General features: G+C 40.7%; 1 protein-coding gene across 2 annotated transcripts; it reads left to right on the top strand.

Moving 5' to 3' along the window:
- Positions 1 to 1,666: 1,666 nt before the first annotated feature.
- LOC143781148 (proto-oncogene Mas-like) lies at positions 1,667 to 25,934 on the top strand. 2 transcript variants are annotated; one of them, XM_077267648.1, is made up of 3 exons: positions 1,667 to 1,728; positions 2,620 to 2,760; positions 24,876 to 25,934. In XM_077267648.1, the coding sequence occupies exon 3, from the start codon at positions 24,911 to 24,913 to the stop codon at positions 25,898 to 25,900; it is 990 nt and encodes a 329-aa protein (XP_077123763.1). In that variant the 5' UTR covers positions 1,667 to 1,728; positions 2,620 to 2,760; positions 24,876 to 24,910; the 3' UTR covers positions 25,901 to 25,934. The 2 variants fall into 2 exon arrangements, with proteins under 2 accessions (XP_077123763.1, XP_077123762.1); XM_077267647.1 differs by having other exon boundaries at positions 2,620 to 2,773.
- The last annotated feature ends 347 nt before the right edge of the window (positions 25,935 to 26,281 follow it).

Raw genomic sequence — 26,281 nt, 5'->3', positions numbered from 1 at the left:
TGGCCAAGATAAGTAAGCTCTCAACCCACGTCAATGGTCCCCACACTTGCAAGTCCTAACACTAAAATTAAGCATGACTAATCATAGAAAAAATTTTAAAAAATCACAGAAAAAAGGATACAGTCTTACCAACACCAGGTCAGATTAACAATGCACCAAGGTTTAGGTACATACATGCTTGCATAAATTACTCAATGCTCCAGAGCAATCAAATCTATAGAACACTGAACAGATAAACACCAATTTTTTAGTCTTTGCTTTATATCAAGTGCCAATCCATCTCTCTGAGAGTCTGCTTTTCAAGGGCCCTGTTTCCCTGGCCCGCAGCCTGGTTTTCAAGGGCTCTTTTTCCTCCGAAGGTTCTGTCCAGTAGGAATAATTAAGCCTTACTTCAGGTCTAGTACATTCTCATTCAGATACAGACAGTGAGGCAAGCTTCCCATCCTGGCCTTGACTCTCAAGGACTCCTAGTGTGCCAACCCTGCCAGATCTCACCGCATCTAATTTCAGGCCCACAAGGACAGAGATATTGTTCAACCATAACAAGACCTAACTACAGTATGTACAAGCCACTCAAGCACACCATTTGCAACCTCACTAGGCTTATTATTCACTTAGTCTTTTCTTCTCAGACTTGGGCCCTAAAGCAAGATTCACTGTCAACAGGCATGGAGAAGCTACCGGGCATCTACCTGTCCAACCAGTCTGCCATGCAGCTCGGTCCCTGACAGCTATTAGAAGTATTATTTACTCTGAAACAATGCAGCGTTTCAGAGTCAAACATATCTGGTTGAGATGACTTTATATGCATATGGGGTCTCTTGATATGGACTAATCAGCTGAGGCTTTTTTGTCTCACCTGTCTTCCCATTTATCATTATTTCATATATCAGGGCTAGTATCGAAATATCGACGAGTCGGGGCGCCATAACTCTAAAACCTAATAGGGTGCCAACCTCCACTGTTAGGCAGATTCAGCCATAGGATTTATTATAGGAATATTCAGGCATCTGGAAGTTCAGTTTTCACTTATCTTTCAGCTCATAATACCTACAGGGGAGATATCATCTGTTCCCTATGAGACGGACACTATCATCTCATTAAACATCTAATTCCTTTTTTCTGATATATTATTATACCTTCTAGATAAGGTTTGTCACATTTGTATACCATGTTTTCATCCCTTTTTGTACCTGTTTTTCCTACCTGCTCAAAACAGGGACATCTAGGGGAGACAAGGTCAGCCGCCAAGTGGGCGCGGCACATTTCATACCTTTTAGGGTGTCAACCTCCGCGGTGAGGTAGGATCAGTCTCAGATACCTCTAGGGACCTTGTATGTACTTGGGTGTCTGAAGGATACGTTAGAGATATATGGAATTATCCATGGTCTGATGTTTTAGAGTGTTGTAATTAATCTATACATTCTTTTTGAGTGTCTCCTACACTGTGACTTGGTGTTTTTAAGGAATCATAATTAAATGTAATGTTTTATGGGATTACATGGTGAAAATACACCAATGCTCTTCTTATAATTTCATAGAAATCCTTAACAATAAATCTACGTCAGTGTGAGAACATTCCACTTACAATGTACAGTATTTTCTAATAAAGAAGCCATACTCAGGTTTCTCGCTCAGTGAGAATATTATCCAAAGGCTAACCTACAAATGACTCAATCCTGCCAGACCTGGAAGAGTAGCATCCCGAGATTCTGCAATCACTAACAGGTATAATATTATGATTTAGATAAATTGTAAAAAAACAATAGTAAAAGACTTACAGGCGCCAGCAAGGTTTATCAATGAAGGCAAATTCCAACTGAACTGAAGACTTCACAGCTATTTAGGAATATTGGTAAAGTTCAGTTTGGTGATTGAAGTCTAAAATTATGTGTTTATTTGGATTTTTTTAATTTTAAATGTTATAAGAAAATTGTTAATTTGACATCAGAAAAATATAACTTTACATACCTATTGTAAAGAGAATTAGAATCAAACATGTATGTTTTACTGATCCATCATTATATTCTGTTGCAATGGATACGTTTGTAGAAAAAAAATTGAATCCAATAATTTCAACAGCTTGTGCGTGAACAGTGTATGCAAGATGAATCATCCATGTACACAGCGTTCATGTAATACGGTACTCGTAGAAGTATAAGGACCCTTATTAAACTTTTCTCTGTCTCTCATTTCATATGTAGACATATTGAGACAAAAAAAGGGAAAAAATATCGTGCTCCATGGCATAGCTCCTAAGAAAGAACAGAGCCATATATACGGCACCCAGTCAATGTCGTTCTACTATGTGCTTGAGTCTTCAGATCTATTGGATTTGGATGAAAGGAAATCATTACTTTTTGATTGGCAGTTGTTGCCACTTTTGACTCAAGAGAAATAAAATCTTGCCGGTTAAAAAATTACGTTGGATCAAACTAATGTGGACATTTTTCCCTTTTTATAGAAGATTTTTCGGTTATTAAAACATGAAGTTTTAAATGTGAAGATATTGATTGTCTGAGATTTTTCGTAACTTAGTTTTCCTGTGGATTATAAATCATGTTGACCCATAAAAAAACTAGTATTTAATTGCTTTATGTTTTTCACTTGCATTTGCAGAACTTGAACATAACATCAAGTATACAAGAATACATAATATCACTTGAGTGTCTCGGGAGTTCAGATGATAAGTCATGTAATTAAAGGAATCTGAGTCTTATCTTAAAGTCTACAAGAATTCAACATTTTTATACGGCCGTGGTGTGTACTCCATGTATGTATGTTTACATTAATATAATTTGCCATCTGACTTTACTTCCAACATGTCCGCGTACTGGGTACTTTACTAGGGAAACAAAACAACCACTTGTCTTGAACTGTAAATTCATTTTTTTTTTCACCAAATTTATCTGAAAAAAGGAGAAACTTGATTTCAACTTGCATTGAATTTACAGCTCTTTCTTATTCCTGGAAGTTTGTTTTAAAAGTGGAGTAATGTACAGTATGTCGCCTTACTGTCTTTTTACTGTTAACTATGTTGCTTTACTGCTGCCTGTAAATGAATGTAACTGTACGTCTCAAGTATGGGATGGGAACAAGTGTTGTGCCTGTGCCATCTGCAGAAGGACATGGCTATAGTATATAGCTGAGCTACTGCTGCTTCTGCTGGGACACAAGATAGCTTCGATCTAGCTCTTAAAGGGAACCTGTCAGCAGGATTGAGCATAGTAACTAACCTACACACAGTGTCAGGTCGGCGCCGTTACACTGAATAAAATGATGACTGGGTTGATGAAATTCGTCTTGTGGTTGTTTCTTAATCTTTATTCTCAGCTTTGTATTAATGAGATTCTCATGCCCTAAGGCGGGGCTGGTGTATGTGGTGCTCTGATTATATATTCATAATGAAGACTGCTGACAGGTCACTGATCCCTCACTGACCTGCCCCCTAGTTTGCATAATGAATACCAGCACATACTGAATAAAATAAAAAAAACGCTTTTGCAGGCAGGTGCCGGCCGTGGCCCCTGCGCTGCAGCATAATCTCATGGTCACTGTGCACTTAATCCCTTTTGCTTATTTAATTGATCGAGGGGAAAAAAAAGTCAATTTGAAAATGGCACCCATCGGGCCTGCGCAGCAGCAGCAGTCGGTGTGTACAGAGATCCGATAGATGCTACTACGCAGGCGCTGACGGCACCATCTTGCTGGAGAAGAAAAAAAGGATTTCCTCCTCCAAGAAGGCGTCGCCTGCGCCTGCACAATAGCAGCTTTCATGATCTCCGAGAGCTGCTACTGCGCAGGCGTGGGCGGCGCCATCTTGGAGGACGAAATCTTTCTTTTCTTCTCCAGCAAAATGGCGCTCCCTGCACTATGGCAGCTATCGGATCTCTACATACATCGACAGTTGCTACTGCGCAGGCATGACAGGCGTCATTTTTAAATTGACTTGTTTTTGTCCTCGATCAATTAGATAAACAAAAGAGATTAAGTGCACAGTAACCATGAGATTATGCTGCAGCGCTGGGGCCACGGCCGGCATCTGCCTGTAAAAGCATTTTTTAAAATTTTATTCAGTATGTGCTGGTATTCATTATGCAAACTAGGGGGCAGGTCAGTGAGGGATCAGTGACCTGTCAACAGTCTGTGTTATGAATATATAATCAGAGCACCACATACCCCAGCCCCGCCTTAGAGCACGAGAATCTCATTAATACAAAACTGAAAATAAAGATTAAGAAACCACCACAAGACGGATTTCATCAACAAGTATCAAGGGCTCATACCATATGTGAGAAAAAAAGGGTCTGTAATCTGGACCGAAAAAACGGACGAGTGCCATGCGAGTACAATGCGATTTTCACACCTAGCATCCGATTTACATCCGAGTGCAGGGCGATTGCTATCCGATTACAGTGCCATTTTAACATTAGCATTTACATACAGCAGTTCTCTGTCATTAACACATCGTTTTCAAACGAAATATTCCTCAAAACACATACACATATATACTGTATATATATATATATATATATATATATATATATATATATATATATATATGATAGATGGCTAGATAGATAGAAGAAAAGCTGGCAATTCCTGTGCACATACAGTAAAATCACACTGACAGGTTAGAATAGAATAGATAGAATAGATATATACACATAGAATAGATTTGTGTATATATACTGTATATACGGTATATATATATATATATATATATATATATATATATATACATACAGGGTGGGCCATTTATATGGATACACCTGAATAAAATGGGAATGGTTGATGAATTACCGGCTTTTCTTCTATCTTTCTGAGCAATATACTGTAAATACATATTTATATGTGTGTGTGTGTCACTGACATGTATATATATATATATATATACCGTATATATATATATATATATATATATATATATATATATATACCATATATACTCGAGTATAAGCCGACCCTAGTATAATCCGACCCCGCTAATTTTGCCACAAAAAACTGGGAAAACTTAATGACTCAAGTATAAGCCTAGGGTGGAAAATGCAGCAGCTAACGGTAAATGTCACAAGTAAAAATAGATACCAATAAAAGTAAAATTAATTGAGACATCAGTAGGTTAAGTGTTTTTGAATATCCATATTGAATCAGGAGCCCCATATAATGATCCATAAAGTTTATGATGGCCCCATAAGGTGCTCCGTATTAAAATATGCCACATATAATCCTGCATAAAGGTTAATAATGGCCCCATAAGATGCTCCATAGACACATTTGCCCAATATAATGCTGCACAAATGTTGATTATAGCACCATAAGATGCTCCATAAAGATATTTGCCCCATATAGTGCTGCTCAAACGTTGATTATGGCCCTATAAAGACACTTGCCCCATATAGTGCTGCACAAACGTTATGGCCCCATAAGAGGCTCTATACAGACACTTGCCCCATTATAGTGCTGCACAAACGTTATGGCCCCATAAGATGCTCCATACAGACACTTGCCCCATTTGCTGTTGCTGCGAAAAAAAATCACATACTCACCTCTCCATCGCTCAGGCCCCCGGCAATTTCAATATTCACCTGACTTCGTTCCGGCACCGCTCCATCTTCAGCACTGACGTTCAGGCAGAGGGCGCGCACTAACCACGTCACCGCGCCCTCTCACCTGAGCGTCACTGCAGAAGACGCTGAAGACAGAGCAGCGGCGGCTGGAACGGGGAACAGGTGAATATCGCGCAGCGCTGCACTCCCCTCCCCGTTATACTCACTTGCTCCTGGCGCGGTGCAGTCCCTGCTTCCCTGACGCTGCTGCTTCTTCCTCTACTGAGCAGTCACCGTTACCGCTCATTACAATAATGAATATGCGGCTCCACCCTTATGGGTGGAGCCGCATATTCATTACTGTAATGAGCGGTACCATGTGATCAGTACAGGAAGAAGCTGCTGGCGCCGGGGAAAAGACATGCAAGGACCACGCCAGGAGCAGGTGAGTATAATTAGACAGCCCCCGCTCCCCCTCCCCTGCCAACCCCTGGGTATGACACGAATATAAGCCGAGAAGGGGACTTTCAGCTCCAAAAAATGGGCTGAAAATCTCGGCTTATACTCGAGTATATATGGTAAATACAGTGCCTTGCGAAAGTATTCGACTCCCTGGAACTTTTCAACCTTTTCCCACATATCATGCTTAAAACATAAAGATACCAAATGTAAATTTTTGGTGAAGAATCAACAACAAGTGGAACACAATTGTGAAGTTGAATGAAATTTATTGGTTATTTTACATTTTTGTGGAAATCAAAAGATGAAAAGTGGGGCGTGCAATATTATTCGGCACCTTTAACTTAATACTTTGTTGCGCCACCTTTTGCTGCGATTACAGCTGCAAGTCACTTGGGGTATGTCTCTATTAGTTTTGTACATCGAGAGACTGAAATTCTTGTCCATTCTTCCTTGGCAAACAGCTCGAGCTCAGTGAGGTTTGATGGAGATCGTTTGTGAACAGCAGTTTTCAGCTCTTTCCACAGATTCTCGATTGAGGTCTGGACTTTGACTTGGCCATTCTAACACCTGGATACGTTTATTTGTGAACCATTCCATTGTAGATTTTGCTTTATGTTTGGGATCATTGTCTTGCTGGAAGACAAATCTCCGTCCCAGTCTCAGGTCTTTTGCAGACTCCAACAGGTTTTCTTCAAGAATGGTCCTGTATTTGGCTCCATCCATCTTCCCATCAATTTTAACCATCTTCCCTGTCCCTGCTGAAGAAAAGCATGCCCAAACCATGATGCTGCCACCACCATGTTTGTCAGTGGGGATGATGTGTTCAGGGTGATGAGCTGTGTTGCCTTTACCCCAAACATATCATTTGGCATTGTTGCCAAAAAGTTCGATTTTGTTATCATCTGACCCGAGCACCTTCTTCCACATGTTTGGTGTGTGTCCCAGGTGGCTTGTTGCAAACTTTAAATTACACTTTTTATGGATATCTTTGAGAAATAGCTTTCTTCTTGCCACTCTTCCATAATGGCCAGATTTGTGCAGTGTACGACTGATTGTTGTCCTATGGACAGACTGTCCCTCCTCAGCTGTAGATCTCAGCAGTTCATCCAGAGTGATCATGGGCCTCTTTGCTGCATCTCTGATCAGTCTTCTCCTTGTTTGGGATGAAAGTTTAGAGGGACGGCTGGGTCTTGGTAGATTTGCAGTGGTATGATACTCCTTCCATTTCAATATGATCGCTTGCACAGTGCTCCTTGGGATGTATAAAGTTTTGGAAATAATTTTGTATCAAAATCCAGATTTAAACTTCTCCACAACAGTATCACGGACCTGCCTGTTGAATTCCTTGGTTTTCATGATGCTCTCTGTGCTTCAAACAGAACCCTGAGACTATCACAGAGCAGGTGCATTTATACGGAGACTTGTTTACACACAGATGGGTTATATTTATCATCATTAGGCATTTAGGAGAACATTGGATCATTTAGAGATCCACAATGAACTTCTGGAGTGAGTTTGCTGCACTGAAAGTAAAGGGGCCGAATAATATTGCACGCCCCACTTTTCAGTTTTTGAATTTCCACAAAAATATAAAATAACCAATACATTTTGTTCAACTTCACAATTATGTTCCACTTGTTGTTGATACTTCAATTCTTCACCAAAGATTTATATTTGGTATCTTTATGTTTGAAGCATGATATGTGGGAAAAGGATGAAAATTTCCAGGGGGCCGAATACTTTCGCAAGGCACTGTATATATATATATATATATATATATATATACACCGTATATACTTGAGTATAAGCCGAGATTTTCAGCCCCAAAAAATGGGCTGAAAGTTCCCCTCTCGGCTTATACTTGAGTCACGGTCAGCGGGTGGGTTAGCAGATGAGGGGGAGCGATGACTGTCACATACTCACCTGCTCCTGGCGCTCCTGACGTGGTCACTGCATGTCCCATGGTCTCCGGCGCCGGCACCTTCTTCCTCTGTTCAGCAGTCACGTGGTACTGCTCATTAAAGTAATGAATATGGACTCCACTCCCATAGGACTGGAGCCGCATATTCATTCCTGTAATGAGCGGTACCAGTGACTGCGGACAGAGGAAGAAGCTGCCGCGCCGTGCACGCCACCCTCTGCCTGAACACTCAGTGCAGATAAACGGCATTTTTTTTATTGCAGCAGCAGCAGCATTATATGTGGCACATTGTTATATGGAGCGTCTATGGGGCCATAATGAACAGCATGGAGCATTATATGGGGCATATTTGTATATGGAGCATCTATGGGGCCATAATGAACTGTATGGAGCATTATATGGGGCATATTTGTATATGGAGCATCTATGGGGCCATAATGAACTGAATAGAGCATTATATGGGGCATATTTGTATATGGAGCATCTTATGGGGCCATCATGTACTGTATGGAGCATCTTATGGGGCCATCATGAACTGTATGGAGCATTATATGGGGCTCCTGATTCAATATGGATATTCAAAAACACATAAACTACTAATGTCTCAATTAATTTTACCAGTAGCTGCTGCATTTCCCACCCTAGGCTTATACTCGAGTCATTAAGTTTTTCCAGTTTTTTTGTGGCAAAATTAGGGGGGTCCGCTTATACTCGAGTATATACGGTATATATGTATATTATATAATTATATATATATATATATATATATATATATATGTATTCTATGTGTATATTTCTATTCTATCTATTCTATTCTAACCTGTGAGTGTGATTTTACTGTACACCGCACATGAATTGCCGGCTTTTCAGAGGACACTGGTGCGTAAAAAATGGACAGCATGGTGCAAGTGCTGTTTTTTTCTCAAATCCATTGACTTGCATTGGTGAATCTCGTCCGAGATTCGCAGCAAATCAATTTTTTTTTTCAGTTTTTTAGCTAAGAAAAAAATAGCAGATGAGATGTAACTCAATGAATAACATTAGTCACAGTGCAATCCGATTTTTTTATCTGATTGCACTAGTCCGTTTTTCTCGTAAATGAGTATGAGCCTTAATCGGTATAACAGCACCGACCTGACTCTGTCTGTTCGTTACTCAGCACAATCCTGCTGATAGTTTCCCTTTAACCCCTTAATCACATATGACTTACTATCCCATCGAGGTGACCTGGGACTTAATTCCCAGAGACGGGATAGTACGTCATATTTATCGGCCGCGCTCACGGGGGGAGAGCGGTCGATCGCGGCCGGGTGTCAGCTGACTATTGCAGCTGACATCTGGCACTATGTGCCAGGAGCGGTCACGGACCGCCCCCGACACATTAACCCCCAGCACACTGCGATCAAACATGATCGCAGTGTTCTGGGGGCATAGGGAAGCATCGTGCAGGGAGGGGGCTCCCTGCGTGCTTCCCTGAGACCCTCGGTACAAAGCGATGTGCTCACCTTGTACCGAGCGTCTCCTCCCAGCAGCCCCAGATCCAAAATGGCCACGGGGCTGCATCTGGGTCCTGCAGGGAGGTGGCTTACCAAGCGCTTGCTCAGAGCAGGAGATGGTAAGCCAGGAGCAGTGCACGTCAGATATAGTGCATTGCAAAGTGTCAGATCAGCGATCTGACCTTATAACATGATGCCCCCCCACCGGGGCAATGTTATAAAGTAAAAAAAATATATATTTAGATGTGTAAAAAAAAAATAAAAAATTCCTAAACAAAGAAAAAAAAAATATATATATATATTGTTCCCATAAATACATTCCTTTATCTAAATAAAAAAAACAATAAAAGTACACATATTTAGTATCGCCGCGTCCATAACAACCCAACCTATAAAACTGTCCCACTAGTTAAACCCTTCAGTGAACACCGTAAAAAAAAAAAACGAGGCAAAAAACAACGCTTTATTATCATACCGCCGAACAAAAAGTGGAATAGCACGCTATCAAAAATACAGATATAAATAACCATGGTACCGCTGAAGATGTAATCTTGTCCTGCAAAAAACGAGCCGCCATACAGCGTCATGAGCAAAAAATAAAAAAGGTATAGTCCTCAGAATAAAGCGATGCAAAAATAATTCTATAATATAGTTTTTATCGTATAAAAGCGCCAAAACATTAAAAAATGATATAAATGAGGTATCGCTGTAATCGTACTGACCTGAAGAATAAAACTGCTTTATCCATTTTACTAAACGCGGAACGGTATAAACGCCCCCCCCCAAAAGAAATTCATGAATAGCTGTTTTTTGGTCATACTGCCACACATAAATCGGAATAAAAAGCGATCAAAAAAGTCACGTGCCCGAAAATGTTACCAATAAAAACGTCAACTCGTCCCGCAAAAAACAGGACCTCACATGACTATGTGGAACAAAATTTGGAAAAATTATAGCTCTCAAAATGTGGTAACGCAAAAAAAAATTTTGGGAATAAAAACCATCTTTTAGTGTGTGACAGCTGCCAATCATAAAAATCAGCTTAAAAACGCTATAAAAGCAAATCAAACCCCCCTTCATCACCCCCTTAGTTAGGGAAAAATAAAAAAATGTATTTATTTTCATTTTCCCATTAGGGTTAGGGCTAGCGTTAGGGCTAGGATTAGGGCTAGGGTTAGGGCTAGGGTCAGGGTTAGGGTTAGGGTTGGGGCTAGGGTTAGGGTTAGGGTTGGGGTTAGGGTTTGGATTACATTTACGGTTGGGATTAGGGTTAGGGGTGTGTCGGGGTTAGGGGTGTGGTTAGGGTTATGGTTGGGATTAGGGTTAAGGGTGTGTTGGAGTTAGGGGTGTGGTTAGGGTTGGAGTTAGGGGTGTGGTTGGGATTAGGTGTGTGTTTGGGTTAGGGTTTCAGTTAGAATTGGGGTTTTTCACTGTTTAGGCACATCAGGGCTCTCCAAACGCGACATGACGTCCGATCTCAATTCCAGCCAATTCTGCGTTGAAAAAGTAAAGCAATGCTCCTTCCCTTCCGAGCTCTCCCGTGCACCCAAGCAGGGGTTTACCCCAACATATAGGGTATCAGCATACTCAGGACAAATTGGACAACAACTTCTGGGGTCCAATTTATCTTGTTACCCTTGGGAAAATCAAAATTTGGGAGGCTAAAAAACAATTTTTGTGGGAAAAAAATGATTTTTTATTTTCACGGCTCTGCGTTATAAACTGTAGTGAAACACTTGGGGGTTCAAAGTACTCACAACACATCTAGATAAGTAAGTTGGGGGGTCTAGTTTCCAATATGGGGTCACTTGTCGGGGGTTTCTACTGTTTAGGTACATCAGGGGCTCTGCAAATGCAACGTGATGCCTGCAGACCAATCCATCTAAGTCTGCATTCCAAATGGCGCTCCTTCCCTTCCAAGCTCTGCCATGCGCCCAAATGGTGGTTACCCCCCACATATGGGGTAACAGCATACTCAGGACAAATTGCACAACAACTTTTGGGGTCCAATTTCTCCTGATACCTTTGGGAAAACACAAAACTGGGGACTAAAATATAATTCTTGTGGGAAAAAAAATAATTTTTATTTTCACTGCTCTGCATTATAAACTGTAGTGAAACACTTGGGGGTTCAAAGCTCTCACAACACATCTAGATAAGATCCTTAGGGGGTCTACTTTCCAAAATGGTGTCACTTGTGGGGGTTTCAGTGTTTAGGCACATCAGGGGCTCTCCAAATGCAACATGGCTTCCCATTTCAATTCCAGCCAATTTTGCATTGAAAAGTCAAACGGCGCTCCTTCCCTTCCGAGCTCTGCCATGCACCCAAACAGTGGTTTACCCCCACATATGGGGTATCAGCGTACTTAGGACAAATTGCACAACAACGTTTGGGGTACAATTTCTTCTGGTAACCTTGGGAAAATTAAAATTGGGGGCGAAAAATTCATTTTTGTGAAAAAATATTATTTTTTATTTTTACGGCTCTACATTATAAACTTCTGTGAAGCACTTGGTGGGTCAAAGTGCTCACCACACATCTAGATAAGTTCCTTAGGGGGTCTACTTTCCAAAATGGTGTCACTTGTGGGGGGTTTCAATGTTTAGGCACATTAGTGGCTCTCCAAACGCAACATGGCGTCCCATCTCATTTCCAGCCAATTTTGCATTGAAAAGTCAAATGGCGCTCCTTCCCTTCCGAGCTCTGCCATGCGCCCAAACAGTGGTTTACCCCCACATGTGGAGTATCAGGGTACTCAGGACAAATTGTACAACAACTTTTGGGGTCCATCTTCTCCTGTTAATCTTGGTAAAATAAAACAAATTGGAGCTGAAGTAAATTTTTTGTGAAAAAAAGTTAAATGTTCATTTTTTTTAAACATTCCTAAAATTCCTGTGAAATACCTGAAGGGTTAATAAACTTCTTGAATATGGTTTTGACAACCTTGAGGGGTGCAGTTTTTAGAATGGTGTCACACTTGGTTATGTTATTTTCTATCATATAGACCCCTCAAAATGACTTCAAATGTGATGTGGTACCTAAAAAAAATGGTGTTGTAAAAAGGAGAAATTGCTGGTCAACTTTTAACCCTCATAACGCCCTAACAAAAAAAAATTTGTTTCCAAAATTGTGCTGATGTAAAGTAGACATGTGGGAAATGTTTCTTATTAAGTATTTTGTGTGACATATCTCTGTGATTTAAGGTCATAAAAATTCAAAGTTGGAAAATTGTGAAATGTTCGAAATTTTTGCCAAATTTCTGTTTTTTTCACAAATAAACGCAGGTAATATCAAAGAAATTTTACCACTATCATGAAGTACAATATGTCTCGAGAAAATATTGTCAGAATCACCGGGATCTATTGAAGCGTTCCAGAGTTATAACCTCATAAATGGACAGTGGTCAGAATTGTAAAAATTGGCCCAGTCATTAACGTGCAAACCACCCTCGGAGCTTTAGGGGTTAAACCCCGATATTGACAGTGGTATGTGAGGATTTTGACCTCTGTTAGCCTATCAGTACCCCGATGATGGGTTGCTATGTCAATCGAAGGCCTAGCAATGGCCTACGCTTCTGTCATATACCTCAGCTTATTAAATCCCATCAGAGGTGAGTACTAATAGGCTGTCAGTCAAAGACTGACAGGTCAGATTATGCATTGTACTACATAAGCAGTACAGTATATTATCAAAGCAATCAAAGGATGATTACATGTGCAAGTCCCCCTAAGAACTGTAAAAGATATATTGTACAGTATATCTTGTATATTATTTATCTACAATATATATTTTTTTCTGCCTATGCATAGTTTACACAGGAAGCTGCCAATCACTGTTGTGGGCAGGGTTATACAGAGCTCAGCATTTAGAGAATTGCTAGATCTTCAGCAGATAAAAAAACTACAGCAAGAAGCCCAGTAAATGATACCTCATTGAAATTAGGATCTCTGTCCCTACATCATTCTGCTCTCAGATGTGGAAGCAAACAGGTGGTGACAAACTCCTTTTAAAGCCAGAGAGTTTGGTCTTTCAGCCCCAATACAGAGGTTAAAATGTGGCTGTATAACAATCTTCCAATTACAAACCAAAGTCAATAGCAAAAGAAAGCTCTTTACATATCCTTGAGGAATAGACATGGAAGAGGGAAAGGTTGGGAAGAAGATCTCTTGAATTTTACACTTCCCATTAACACATTTTGGATACACATGATGAGAGAATTATACTGCCTCTGTACAAATCCCTGGTTAGACCGCGCATGTAGTACTGTGTACAGTTTTGGGGACCAGTTCTCAGGAAGGATATAATGGAACTAGAGTGAGTACAAAGGAGGGCAACAAAATGAATAAAGGGGATGTGGAAATTACCATACCCAGAGAGATTAGCAAAATTAGGATTATTTAGTCTAAAAAAAGACGACTGAGGGGCGATCTAATAACCATGTATAAGTATATAAGGGGACAATACAAATATCTCTCTGAGGATCTGTTTATACCAAGGAAGGTGACGGTCACAAGGGGGCATTCTCTGCGTCTGGAGAATAGAAGGTTTTTCCACCAACATACAAAAGGATTCTTTACTTTTAGGGCAGTGAGAATCTGGAATTCCTTGCCTGAGGAGGTGGTGATGGCGAACTCAGTCAACGGGTTCAAGAGAGGCCTGGATGACTTCCTGGAGCGTAACAATATTGTATCTTACAGTTATTAGCTTGTTTAGAAGGATGTAGATCTGGGGATTTATTCTGACGGAATATAGGCTGAACTGGATGGACAAATGTCTTTTTTCGGCCTTGCTAACTATGTTAATATGTTACTTTAGATAAATGTTGGTGGGACGATTTTCTGATATGCATAGGGTACATGTTTATCGGGAGGATGATAAAGATTATTACGGTGCAGGTTTCTACCAAAGGCTCAGTGGATAGCACTGCAGCCATGCAGCGCTTGAGTCCTGGGTTCAAATCCCACCAAGGACAACATCTGCAAGGAGTTTGTATGTTCTCCCCATGTTTGTGTGGGTTTCCTCCGGGTACTCCAGTTTCCTCCCACATTCCAAAGACATACTGATAGGGAATTTAGATTGTGAGCCCCAAGGGGGACAGCGATGATAATGTCTGTAAAGCGCTGCGGAATATGTTAGCGCTATATAAAAATAAAGATTATTATTAAAATAAAGATTATTATTATTAAAGCAGACAATTCCCCCAAACCCAACCATCAGAACCTCAACAGTTAACCAAAACGGCACAGCTCACTAGTAGCTGCTGACATTTGTTTAGCTGAATGAGAGCATAAAAAGGTAGATATATATTAGATATTTAAAAATGTAGCTATTCAATAAAATTTAATCAAAAGTGACTAAGAAGTCAGATGTATTCAAAAGTAGTTCCAATTAAAACTACAGATCATTATACAAAAACAAGCCCTCATAAAGCTTTGTAAATAAACAAATGAAAAATAAATTTAAAAAATTACATAATTAGAATGAAAGACACTTTTTATTTTCTTACAGTTTTTTTTTGTGCCGAATGATTAAAATCTAAAAAAACAGGTAATTTGGGTATCATTGCAATTGCATTGACCTGCAGAAAAAAGTTAACATATCAATGATAAGGCACAATGAGTGCTGTAAAAAATTAAATTAAAAAAATTCTAGTCTTGATGTTTTTTTGTTTATACCTACTACTGAAAAATAAAAACTGATCAAAACGTTCCATGTAGTCAAAACTCAGAAATGGTACCAGTAAAAAGTACAGCTTATCTTGCAAAAAATCAAGCTCTCATACAACCCAATGTACATAAAAATAATCCAATTTTGGTTATTAGAATATGATGAGCTAAAGAAAAAGGTTTTTATAAAGTACTTACTTGTCCAAAAATATCAAACCATAAAAACTTATACAGAATAAAGATAATATATCAATTATACCAAACGGTGATTGGTGTTTAGAAAAAAATAAACAAAAGATAGAATTGCTGTTTTTTGTTCATTTGCTTCCCAAAAGGCATAATAAAAATTGATCAAAACGTTGCATGTTACATAATGTGGCAACATTTAAAACTACAGGTTGCTGTGGAAAAAATAAGCCTTAATACAACTCTACTGATGGAAAATTGTGAAATTTATGTCTCACAGATTATGGCAAAATTAACAAATACTCCTTTGCTTAAAAAGTTAATAAAAGTTTGTTGCTAAGTTATTTGCACCCCAAAATGAGGCCTGTAACAAATACAACTCATTTAAAAAAGCACAAGTTTTAATATGACTGTAATGTTGAAAAAATAAAAAGTTATATCTCCTGGAATATGTCAATAATAAAAGTGAGAAGAATATTCATAGAAAGGCAAAAACTGTAACACCAAAGGGTTAACCAGGTAGCTTACTACTAGCATCAATTGAAAGATGGGTAGGGCGGCTGTGAAACTGATCTGATGTTCTTCATTGTTAAATAAGACGAGACTGGAAAATGCAGAACGTGGTGTTAAATATCTGCCTTTTTGTGCTCTCATTCAGCTAAAGAAATGTCTGCAGCTATTAGTGAGCTGTGCAGTTTTCTTTAACTGTTGAGGTTCTGATGGCTGGGTTTGGGGGAATTGTGTACTTTGGTAGAAACCTGCATCTTAAGAATCTTTATCATCCTTCGGATAAACATGTCCCCTATGCATATCATTATTATTATTATTATTATTATTATTATTTATTTATTTATATAGCACCATTAATTCCATGGTGCTGTACATTAGATGGGGTCACATACAAATACAAATATCACTTACAGTAAATAAAACTAACAATGACAGACTGATAGAGAGGGAAGAGGACTCTGCCCTTGCGGGCTTACATTCTACAAGTTTATGGGGAAGGAGACAGTAGGTCAGGGGTTGCAGTAGCTATCATAGAATCATAAAATCATAGAATGGTAGAGTTGGAAGGGACCTCTTGGGTCATCTGGTCCAACTCCCTGCTCAATGCAGGATTCACTAAATCATCCTAGACAGATGTTTGTTCAGCCTCTGAAGACTTCCATGGAAGGAGAACTCACCACCTCTCATGGCAGCCTGTTCCACCCATTGCTCACCCTCACTGTCAAAAAGTTTTTTCTAATATCTAATCTGTGTCTCCTCCCATTCAGTTTCATCCCATTGCTTCTAGTCTTTACTTGTGCAAATGAGAATAAAGATGATCCTTCTACAATGTGACGGCCCTTGAGATATTTGTAGACAGCTATTAAGTCTCCTCTTAGTCTTTTTGCTAGCTAAACATTCCCAAATCCTGTAACTGTTCCTCATGGGACATGGTTTGCAGACCGGTCACCATTCTGATCGCTCTTCTCTGAACTTGCTCCAGTTTGTTGATGTCTTTTTTTAAAATGTGCCCAAAACTGGACACAGTATTCCAGATGAGGTCTGACCAAAGAGGAGTAGAGGGCAATAATGATTGCGCGTGATCTAGACTGCATGCTTCTGTTAATACATATCAGAATTGCATTTGCCTTTTTTGCTGTTGCATCACACTGTTGACTCATGTTCAGTTTATGATCTATTAGTATACCCAAGTCTTTTTCACATGTGCTGTTGCTTAGCCCTATTCCTCCCATTCTGTATATACTTTTTTCATTTTTATTGCCCAGATGTAGTGCTTTGCATTTTTCCTTGTTAAAAAACATTGTTAGTTGCTGCCCAATGCTCCAGTTTATTTATATCTTTTTGAATCCCCTCTCTCTTCTCTAGTATTAGCTATTCCTCCTACCTTTACGTCATCAGCAAATTTAATCAGTGTACCCTCAATTCCTTCATCTAAATCATTGATACAGATGTTGAACAATACAGGGCCCAGGACAGAACCCTGTGGTACCCCACTTTAGACAGTCTTCCAACTGGATGTGCAGCCATTTATGACCACTCTCTGGGTCCGATCACTTAGCCAGCTATGAATCCACCTAACAGTTGCCTTGTCCATTCCATACTTAGTCATTTTTTCAATAAGGATGGTGTGAGATCTTTGCTGAAGTCAAGATATACTATATCTACAGCATTTCCCTGATCCACCCAGTCAGTGATTCTGTCATAGAAGGAAATTAAGTTAGTTTGACATGACTTACTAGTTAAAAACACATGCTGAATCTGGTTAATCACTTAATTCTTATCCAGGTACTTACATACATGTTGCTTAATAACTTGTTCAAAGATCTTTCCTGTTATGGAAGTCAGCCTCACCGGCCTATTGTTCTCTGGGTCCACCTTCTTCCCCTTTTTGAAGATAGAAACAACATTTGCTCTTCTCCAGTCTTCTGGAACTTCTCCTGTTCTCCAAGAATTTTCAAAGATTATGGAGAGGGGTTCAAAAATTTATTCTGCTATCTCCTTCAGTACTTTGGGGTGTAATTCATCTGGACCTGGAGACTTGAATTAATTTATGTTAGTTAAGCGTTTCCTCACTATCTTTTTGTTTATAGATATCCTTCTTCTATTCTTCTATTCCTTTAACAGGACAGTGAAGATCAGTTGATGTTAAATTTCCTTTCTGAGAGAAAACAGATGCAAAATAGGAATTTAACCCCTTCACCCGGAGCTTTTTTAGTTTTTTCGTTTTTGTTTTTCGCTCCCCTCCTTCCCAGAGCCATAACTTTTTTATTTTTCCGTCAATATGGCCATGTGAGGGCTTATTTTTTGCAGGACGAGATGTACTTACTTTTGAATGATACCATTGGTTTTACCATGCCGTGTAACAGAAAACAGGAAAAAAATTCCAAGTGCGATGAAGTTGCAAAAAAAGTGCAATCTCACACTTGTTTTTTGTTTGGCTTTTTTGCTAGGTTCCCCAAATGCTAAAACTATCCTGCCACTATGATTCTCCAGGTCATTACGAATTCATAGACACCAAACATGTGTAGGTTCTCTTTTATCTAAGTGGTAAACAAAAATTCCAAAGTTTGCTAAAAAAAAAAAAGAAAAAAAAAAATTGTGCCATTTTCCGATACCCGTAGCGTCTCCATATTTCATGATCTGGGGTCGGTTGAGGGCTTATTTTTTGCATGCCGAGCTGGAGATTTTAATGATACAATTTTGGTGCAGATACGTTCTTTTGATCGCCCGTTATTGCATTTTAATGCAATGTCATGGCGACCAAAAAAACATAATTTTGGCGTTTTGATTTTTTTTCTCGCCATTTTTTACGCCATTTAGCGATCAGGTTAATCCTTTGTTTTTATTGATAGATTGGGCGATTCTGAACGCGGCAATACCAAATATGTGTAGGTTTGATTTTTTTTTTATTGTTTTATTTTGATTGGGGTGAAAGGGGGGTGATTTGAACTTTTATATATTTTTTATTTTTTTATATTTTTAAACACTTTTTTTAATTTTGGCATGCTTCAATAGCCTCCCTAGGGGCTAGAAGCATGCACTACACGATAGGCTCTGCTACATAGAGGTGAAGCACAGATCACCTCTATGTAGCAGAAATGCAGGGTTGCTTTGAACGCCGACCATAGGGTGGCGCTCAAAGCAATCGGCCATCAACAACCATAGAGGTCTCAAGGAGACCTCTGGTTGTTATGGCAATGCACCGATGACCCCCGATCATGTGACGGGGCAGCGGTGCGAGCATCTCTGGCCGCTCGGCCGGGAGCGCTAGTTAAATGCCGCTGTCAGCGTTAATGGGCATGGGCGGATCGCGATTCCGCTCGCACTTATTGCCCGCACATGTCAGCTGTACAAAACAGCTGACATGTCGCGGCTTTGAGGTGGGCTCACCGCTGGAGCCCACCTCAAAGCGGGGGTTCTGCCAGCTGACGTACTATTTTGTCAGCTGGCAGAAAGGGGTTAAAAATTCGGCCTTCTCAACATCCTTTCTTACCATTTCATCATTTTCACCTCTGATGGTGTTGAGGTGGCTGCGTGGTCATTACAGATTGTAAGCTTTTTTAAAGAGATGGGTTTTCAGGTTCCGTTTGAAGGATCCAAATGTGGTGGATAACTGGACGTGTTGGGGCATATAATTCCTCATGATGGGGGATATTTGGGAGAAATCTTGGAGGCAATTGGGTGAGGAGCGAATAAGCGTGGAGGAAAGAAGGAGGTCTTGTGAGGACCGGATATCAGAAAAATCATCCCACCAACATTTATCTAATGTGTTAATGGGGAGAGTATAATTCAAGAGATCTTCTTCCCAACCTTTCCCTCTTCCCTGTCCATTCCTCAAGGCTTTGTAAAGAGGTTTCTTGTGCTATCAATTGTTATACAGCCACATTTTAACCTCTGTATTGGGGCTGAAAGACCAAGCCCTCTGGCTTTTAAAAAGAATATGTCACCACCTGTTTGCTTCCGCATCTGAGAGTAGCATAATGTAAGGACCGAGAACCTGATTTCATTGAGGTATTATTTACAGGGCTTCTTGCTGTAGTTTTTTATCTGCTGAACAGCTAGTAGTTCTCAGAATTCTGAGCTCTGTATAAACCCGCCCACACCACTGATTGGCAGATTTCTGTGTACACTATGCATAGGCAGAAAGCTGCCAATCAGTGGTGATGGCAGAGTTATTCAGAGCTCTTGACTATAGTAGACTACATGACAGCAAGTTTACTAGTCCTCCAGTGATAAAACCTGCTGATCAAACACTGATTGTATTAATACTAGAGCACACAGCTCAGTAAGTGACCCTGGGTTGGAATTAGGCTCTCTGTATCTATATTATGCTGCGCTAGGTGGCAACAAATTTGGTGACAGATTTTCTTTAAATCCTTTTTGGAGAGGTGCAGGTTTTGCGGCTGTAGTACAGTAGCCAAAATATGTCTATATTATATCTATTTAAAACAATTTAAAATATTCTTTATTATGGTGATTGGTAGCAAATTAGGAAATAAGCTGGATAGCACAACTTAAGATCTGCTCTGGATATTGTTACAGAAAAATGTGTGTTGCTAATATTAAGGTTTACTTTCATAGTCAGTAGTAATAGAAGATGTAGCTGTGGAAAAATATACATCAATGGCATTCTTTATTGAAGAACTTACCGTATATAGTCGAGTATAAGCCGACCCGAGTACAAGCCGACCCCCCTAATTTTGCCACAAAAAACTGGGAAAACTTATTGTCTCGAGTATAAGCCTAGGGTGGAAAATGCAGCAGCTACTGGTAAATTTAAAAAATAAAAATAGATGCCAATAAAAGTAAAATTAATTGAGACTTCAGTAGGTTAAGTGTTTTTGAATATCCATATTAAATCAGGAGCCCCATATAATGCTCCATACAGTTCATGATGGTCCCCATATAATGCTCCATAGAAAATACGCCCTATATAATGCTCCATGCAGTTTATGATGGGCCCTATATTAAATATGCCCCATATAATGCTGCAGAAATGTTGATTATGACCCCATAAGATGCTCCATAGACACATTTGCCCCATACAATGCTGCACAAATGCTGATTATGGCCCCATAAGATGCTCCATTCAGACATTTTCCCCATAAAATGCTGCACAAATGTTGATTATGGCCCCCATAAGATGCTCCATACAGACATTTGCCCCATATAATGCTGCACAAATGCTGATTATGGCCCCATAAGATGCTCCATAGACACATTTTCCCCATATAATGCTGCACAAGTGCTGATTATGGCCCCATAAGATGCTCCATAGACTCATTTGCCCCATACAATGCTGCACAAATGCTGATCATGGCCCCATAAGATGCTCCATAGACACATTTGCCCCATATAATGCTGCACAAATGCTGATCATGGCCCCATAAGATGCTCCATAGACACATTTGCCCCATATAATGCTGCACAAATGCTGATTATGGCCCCATAAGATGCTCCATACAGACATTTGCCCCATACAATGCTGCACAAATGCTGATTATGGCCCCATAAGATCCTCCATAGACACATTTGCCCCATATAACGCTGCACAAATGCTGATTATTGCCCTATAAGATGCTCCATAGAGATGATATTTGCCCCCATATAATGCTGCACATGGCCCCATAAGATGTTCCATAGAGATATTTGCCCCATATGCTGTTGCTGCGATGAAAAAAATATCACATATTCCCCACTCGTCGCTCAGGCCCCCGGCATTTGCTATACTCACCTTTCCCATTCCACCGCTGAGCGCCGCTGTGTCTTCCACATCCTCTGCACTGACTGTTCAGGCAGAGGGTGGCGCGCACACTAATCGCGTCATCGCGCCCTCTGACCTGAGCGTCACTGCAGAGGGCAGGGGATGCAGAAGACAGAGCGGTGCCAACGGTGGAATTCGGGACATGTGAATATGCCCCCGTTATACTCACCCACTCCTGGCGTGGTCCCTGCAGGTCCCTGGTTCTCCGGGCGCCGCCAGCTTTTTCCTGTATTGAGCGGTCACATGGTACCGCTCATTACAGTAATGAATATGCGGCTCCACCCCTATGGGAGTCCATATTCATTACTGTAATGAGTGGTACCATGTGACTGCTCAATACAGGAAGAAGCTGTCAGCGCCCGGAGAACCAGGGACCTGCAGGGACCGCACCAGGAGCAGGTGAGTATTATTAGACAGCTGCCGTTCCCCCCGCCCCTGCCGACCCCTGGGAATGACTCGAGTCTAAGCCGAGAGTTGCAATTTCAGCCTAAAAAATGGGCTGAAATTCTCGGCTTATACTCAAGTATGTACGGTATTTCCAAACTATTTGGTTTCATTTTATTTTGTTTTTATTCTTTCACTAGATGGAGGCCCGATGCTATCGCATTGGGAGGGCGGTAATGTCACATTGGGGGCAGACTTTGTAGCGTTGAGAATCTCTCCCCCCATGTGCTCCCCCACCTGTCCACTCTCTCTTTCCCCATGTGCTGACTTCTCCCGTCTGTGCTCTCTTCTTGGACCTGTTAACCCCATGTGCTATCCCCCTTGTCTGCTGTATCTCTCCTTCCTGTGCTGTGTTCTCCCCTTATGTGCTGTCCCGTTTGAGCTGTCTTCCCATGTTGGCATTGATATTTGCTTTTTAAAGGGGTTTTCCCACGAACGAAAGTTCATTTTAAAAATTGCCTGTGTCTGGCCGTGTGCAGAACATACCAAAGCTCCTGGGCAGGGGAGGAAGCAAAAGACAGTACAGACATTACAGCAGGAGATCACAAAGGATACATTTTGTGAGGTAAAATATTGTTTTGAAACAGTCAATGAATACCTGACAAAAGAAATCCTCTGTGATCCCCTGCTGTAATGTCAGTATTGTCTTTTGCTTCCTCCCCTTCCCAGGAGATGTGGTATGCTCCGTACATGGTCAGACACAGACAATTTTTAAAATGAACTTTTGTTCCTGGGAAAATCCCTTTAATGTGACCGGCTTCCTCTGCCTGTAGACACGTCGCGCATCTGCTGCCAGGATCAGCCGAATAATTCATTGGACCTGTGCAGAATTTGCACAGGGGCAGTAAATCAGACTGCCACCATCTTTGTGCAGACAGATAGCGGTGGTCACATTGAAACTGCGCATGCGCTCCTCCTGTATAAAGATGGCGGCGGTCAGTGAATAATTCGGCTGATCCCGGCGGTGGTGTATTCACAACGGTATTCCTCTGGTGGTAACGTGCAAGAGGCTGCATACGGCGTATACAGTGTGTGTGTGTGTGGTGCGTACGGCGTATACAGTGTGTGTGTGTGGTGCGACGGTGTTCTGCTGGTGGTACCGTGCAAGAGGCTGGTACCACTAGCAGTTTCCATATTGAGACACCCTTCACTTGGGTGTCCCAATAGGAGGGCGGTGAACTTCCGCCGCTTGGAATTCTGGGATCCAGACACATCTGGACAGACCAGGATGTGAAGACATTACAAGGTTGTGAAATAAATTGCTTTATGTTCATTGCATGCTTTATAGTTTTATGGTAGAGATTATCACTAAAGGGAATCTGTCACCAGGTTTTAGCTACTGACCAGCATAATGTAGGATGAGACCCTGATTTAGCAATGTATCACTTAGGTTAATGAGTGCAGCAGTTTTAATGCAAGCAGAGATTTTAAACTTAGCAGAGCTCAGAAAGCTATCCCTGCCCATACCACATCTTTCAGTGTACATTGTCTGTTAACAGTAAGCTGCTTATCAGAGGAGGGGGCGTGGTCGGACTAGATCTCACATATGCACCAGTCCAGGCAGTGATAATCTCCTGCTGATAAAACACTCATTGTATTGAAACAACAGCCCGCAGCCTAATAAGTGACACATCACTGAAATCAGTGTCAGTTCCTATCTCATGCTGTCCTCAGATTACATAGCAAAAAGGTGCTGACAAAATCCTTTTAATTAGAAAATAAAGCTAAACAATAACATAGTATGTCTAACGACACCAAGTCATATTTTGTATGATCCTGTAAATTAGTAGTAACAGCATTTATGTTTTTAGGGGTCTAACTGCCGTGGTAGAAGTTACAGGAGCTACAGAGAAGCTTAGTGACCACCAATCATGTTTATTGAGAGATTGCTGATGGGAGCATTGGAAGCTATATGGGAAAGTTATAGAAAGTACCAGGAACAGAAAGATACAACTCTATACAGACACTTGCCCCATATAGTGCTGCACAAACGTTATGGCCCCATACAGACACTTGCCCCATTATAGTGCTGCACAAATGTTATGGCCCCATAAGATGCTCTATACAGACAATTGCCCCATATAGTGCTGCACAAATGTTATGGCCCCATAAGATGCCCCATACAGACACTATTCCCCATCTCTCATCGCTCAGGCCCCTGGCACTTTCAATTTTCACCTGCTCCACGTTCCAGCCGCCACTCCATCTTCAGCACTGATTTCAGGCAGAGGGCGCGCACTAACTACGTCACCACGCCCTCTGACCTCAGCGTCACTGCTGAAGATGGAGCGGCGCCGGAATGAGGAGCAGGTGAATATCATGCAGCGCTGCGCTCCCCGTTATACTCACCTGCTCCTGGCACGGTTCAGTCCCTGCTTCCCCGGCGCCGGCAGCTTCTTCCAGTACTGAGCGGTCACCATTACCGCTCATTGCAGTAGTGAATATGCGGCTCCACCGCTATGGGAGGTGGAGCCGCATATTCATTACTGTAATGAGCGGTACCATGTGACCGCTCAGTACAGGACGAGGAGCCTCCTTGGACTGGCGCATCATCAGGCGGCCCGCTGGCGCACCCCTGTCGGCTGCGCCCCGGGGCAGATGCCCTGGCTGCCCCCCTGGATACGCCACTGCATCAACACTTTGCAGTGTAAGCCCCAATATACATCAACACTTTGCAGTGTAAGCCCCAATATTATATTACTTTTAAATAATAACTTTTAAATAATAACATATTTCCTTGTGCAAGGAAACAAAACATTATGGTAGAAAGTAGATAATGCCAGTGCAGGTTTGATAAGCCACTAATACATGAAACATAGCCAAGTATTTTCCAGAATGAGAAATATGTCTCTAAATTGTTCATTTTTTTTAATCAGATTAAAAATTACCAAAGAAGACATCGACGGCAGCCATGAAAATCATGTCAGTCATCAGAATGGAGCAAAATGAGTTCAACGAAACAGAGGAAAGAAAAATCAAAGACCCTTCCGACATCCATTTCACAATCACAGCCTGTTGTATCTTTGCTCTCTGCTTGTTTGGCTTGTTAGGGAATGGAGTTGCCTTCTGGTTTCTTACTTTCAGAATTCCAAGAAACAAATTCACAGTATATATAATTAATCTGATCATCGCTGACTTTATGTACCTTCTTTTCAATGCTACTCTCATGGCCCTACAGATTGATCAATTTTTGGGTTTGCACCCTAATTTTCCTGGCATTGCCAATTTCACTCTTGTGTTAGAGATATTCTATGAGGGTGCGTATCAGGCTGGCATGTTCTTTCTTCTCGCAATTAGTATTGAGAGATGTCTTTCTGTCTTTTATCCTTTCTGGTACCGTTGCTGTCGTCCAAAGCACCAGTCTTTAATTATTTGTTTGATCATGTGGTTTGTTGCCAGCGTTGAAAGTTGTCTTGATAACATTATATGCTCTGCAGACGCTTTCTCAGCCGGGTCACTGAAATGCACAGGGGTTCAGTTTATGACCTTCGTCTTATCGATCATCATATCTTTACCCCTGATGCTGATATCCAGCATGATTCTACTTATCAAGATCCGAAATGCGTCTATTAGGTGTAGGCCTCCAAAGCTTTACATCACCATCATTATTTCTGTGCTGATTTTTCTCGTGGCTTATGTTCCAGTGAAATTTATGTGGCTTTTATTGTACCTGAAACATTTACCCAACGGCTTTCAATCTGTACATTTCTTCTTTGCCAGCATCATGTGTACTGTACTTAGCAGCAGTGTCAATCCATATATTTACTTTATGATTGGAAGACAGAAAAAACAAAAGTTTCGGGAGTCAATTCACACTGCTTTGCACCATGTATTTCATGTTGAAGACGATGAGACTGAAAAAACATTTGGAAGCACCTCAAGTATCAACTACGCTAGCTAAAATAGACACCTTTAGGCTTTTTTAAGATGAACGTATTTTTTAGTTCATGTTTTATCAGGTTGAGATACAGTGCTAATTTAAAACGTTATTCACATGGCTGGGTTTTTTTACATCCGTTTTTTAAAAGTATAGCATGTGTTATTTTCATCCGTTTTAGGCCAGGTTCAGAAGGTTCATTTTTGGTCAGTGTGATGCCCATTTATGTTATTTGGCCTTCTGAATCCTGGAGGAACCTGCAAAGAATGACATTTTTCTTTACTATAATTCACACTTTCAATTTTCTCATACATATTCTATTTTTGTTTTTCTTGGATAGAACACATTTATTACACACACTTATTATAGTCCATGGGGCTGTTTACATGACCAGAATTTTTAGTG

This window comes from Ranitomeya variabilis, chromosome 6 (assembly GCF_051348905.1).
Source record: "Ranitomeya variabilis isolate aRanVar5 chromosome 6, aRanVar5.hap1, whole genome shotgun sequence".
Classification (NCBI taxonomy): domain Eukaryota; kingdom Metazoa; phylum Chordata; class Amphibia; order Anura; family Dendrobatidae; genus Ranitomeya; species Ranitomeya variabilis.
Note: the sequence above shows the minus strand (reverse complement) of the source record. Positions and strands in the feature narration are given on the sequence as shown.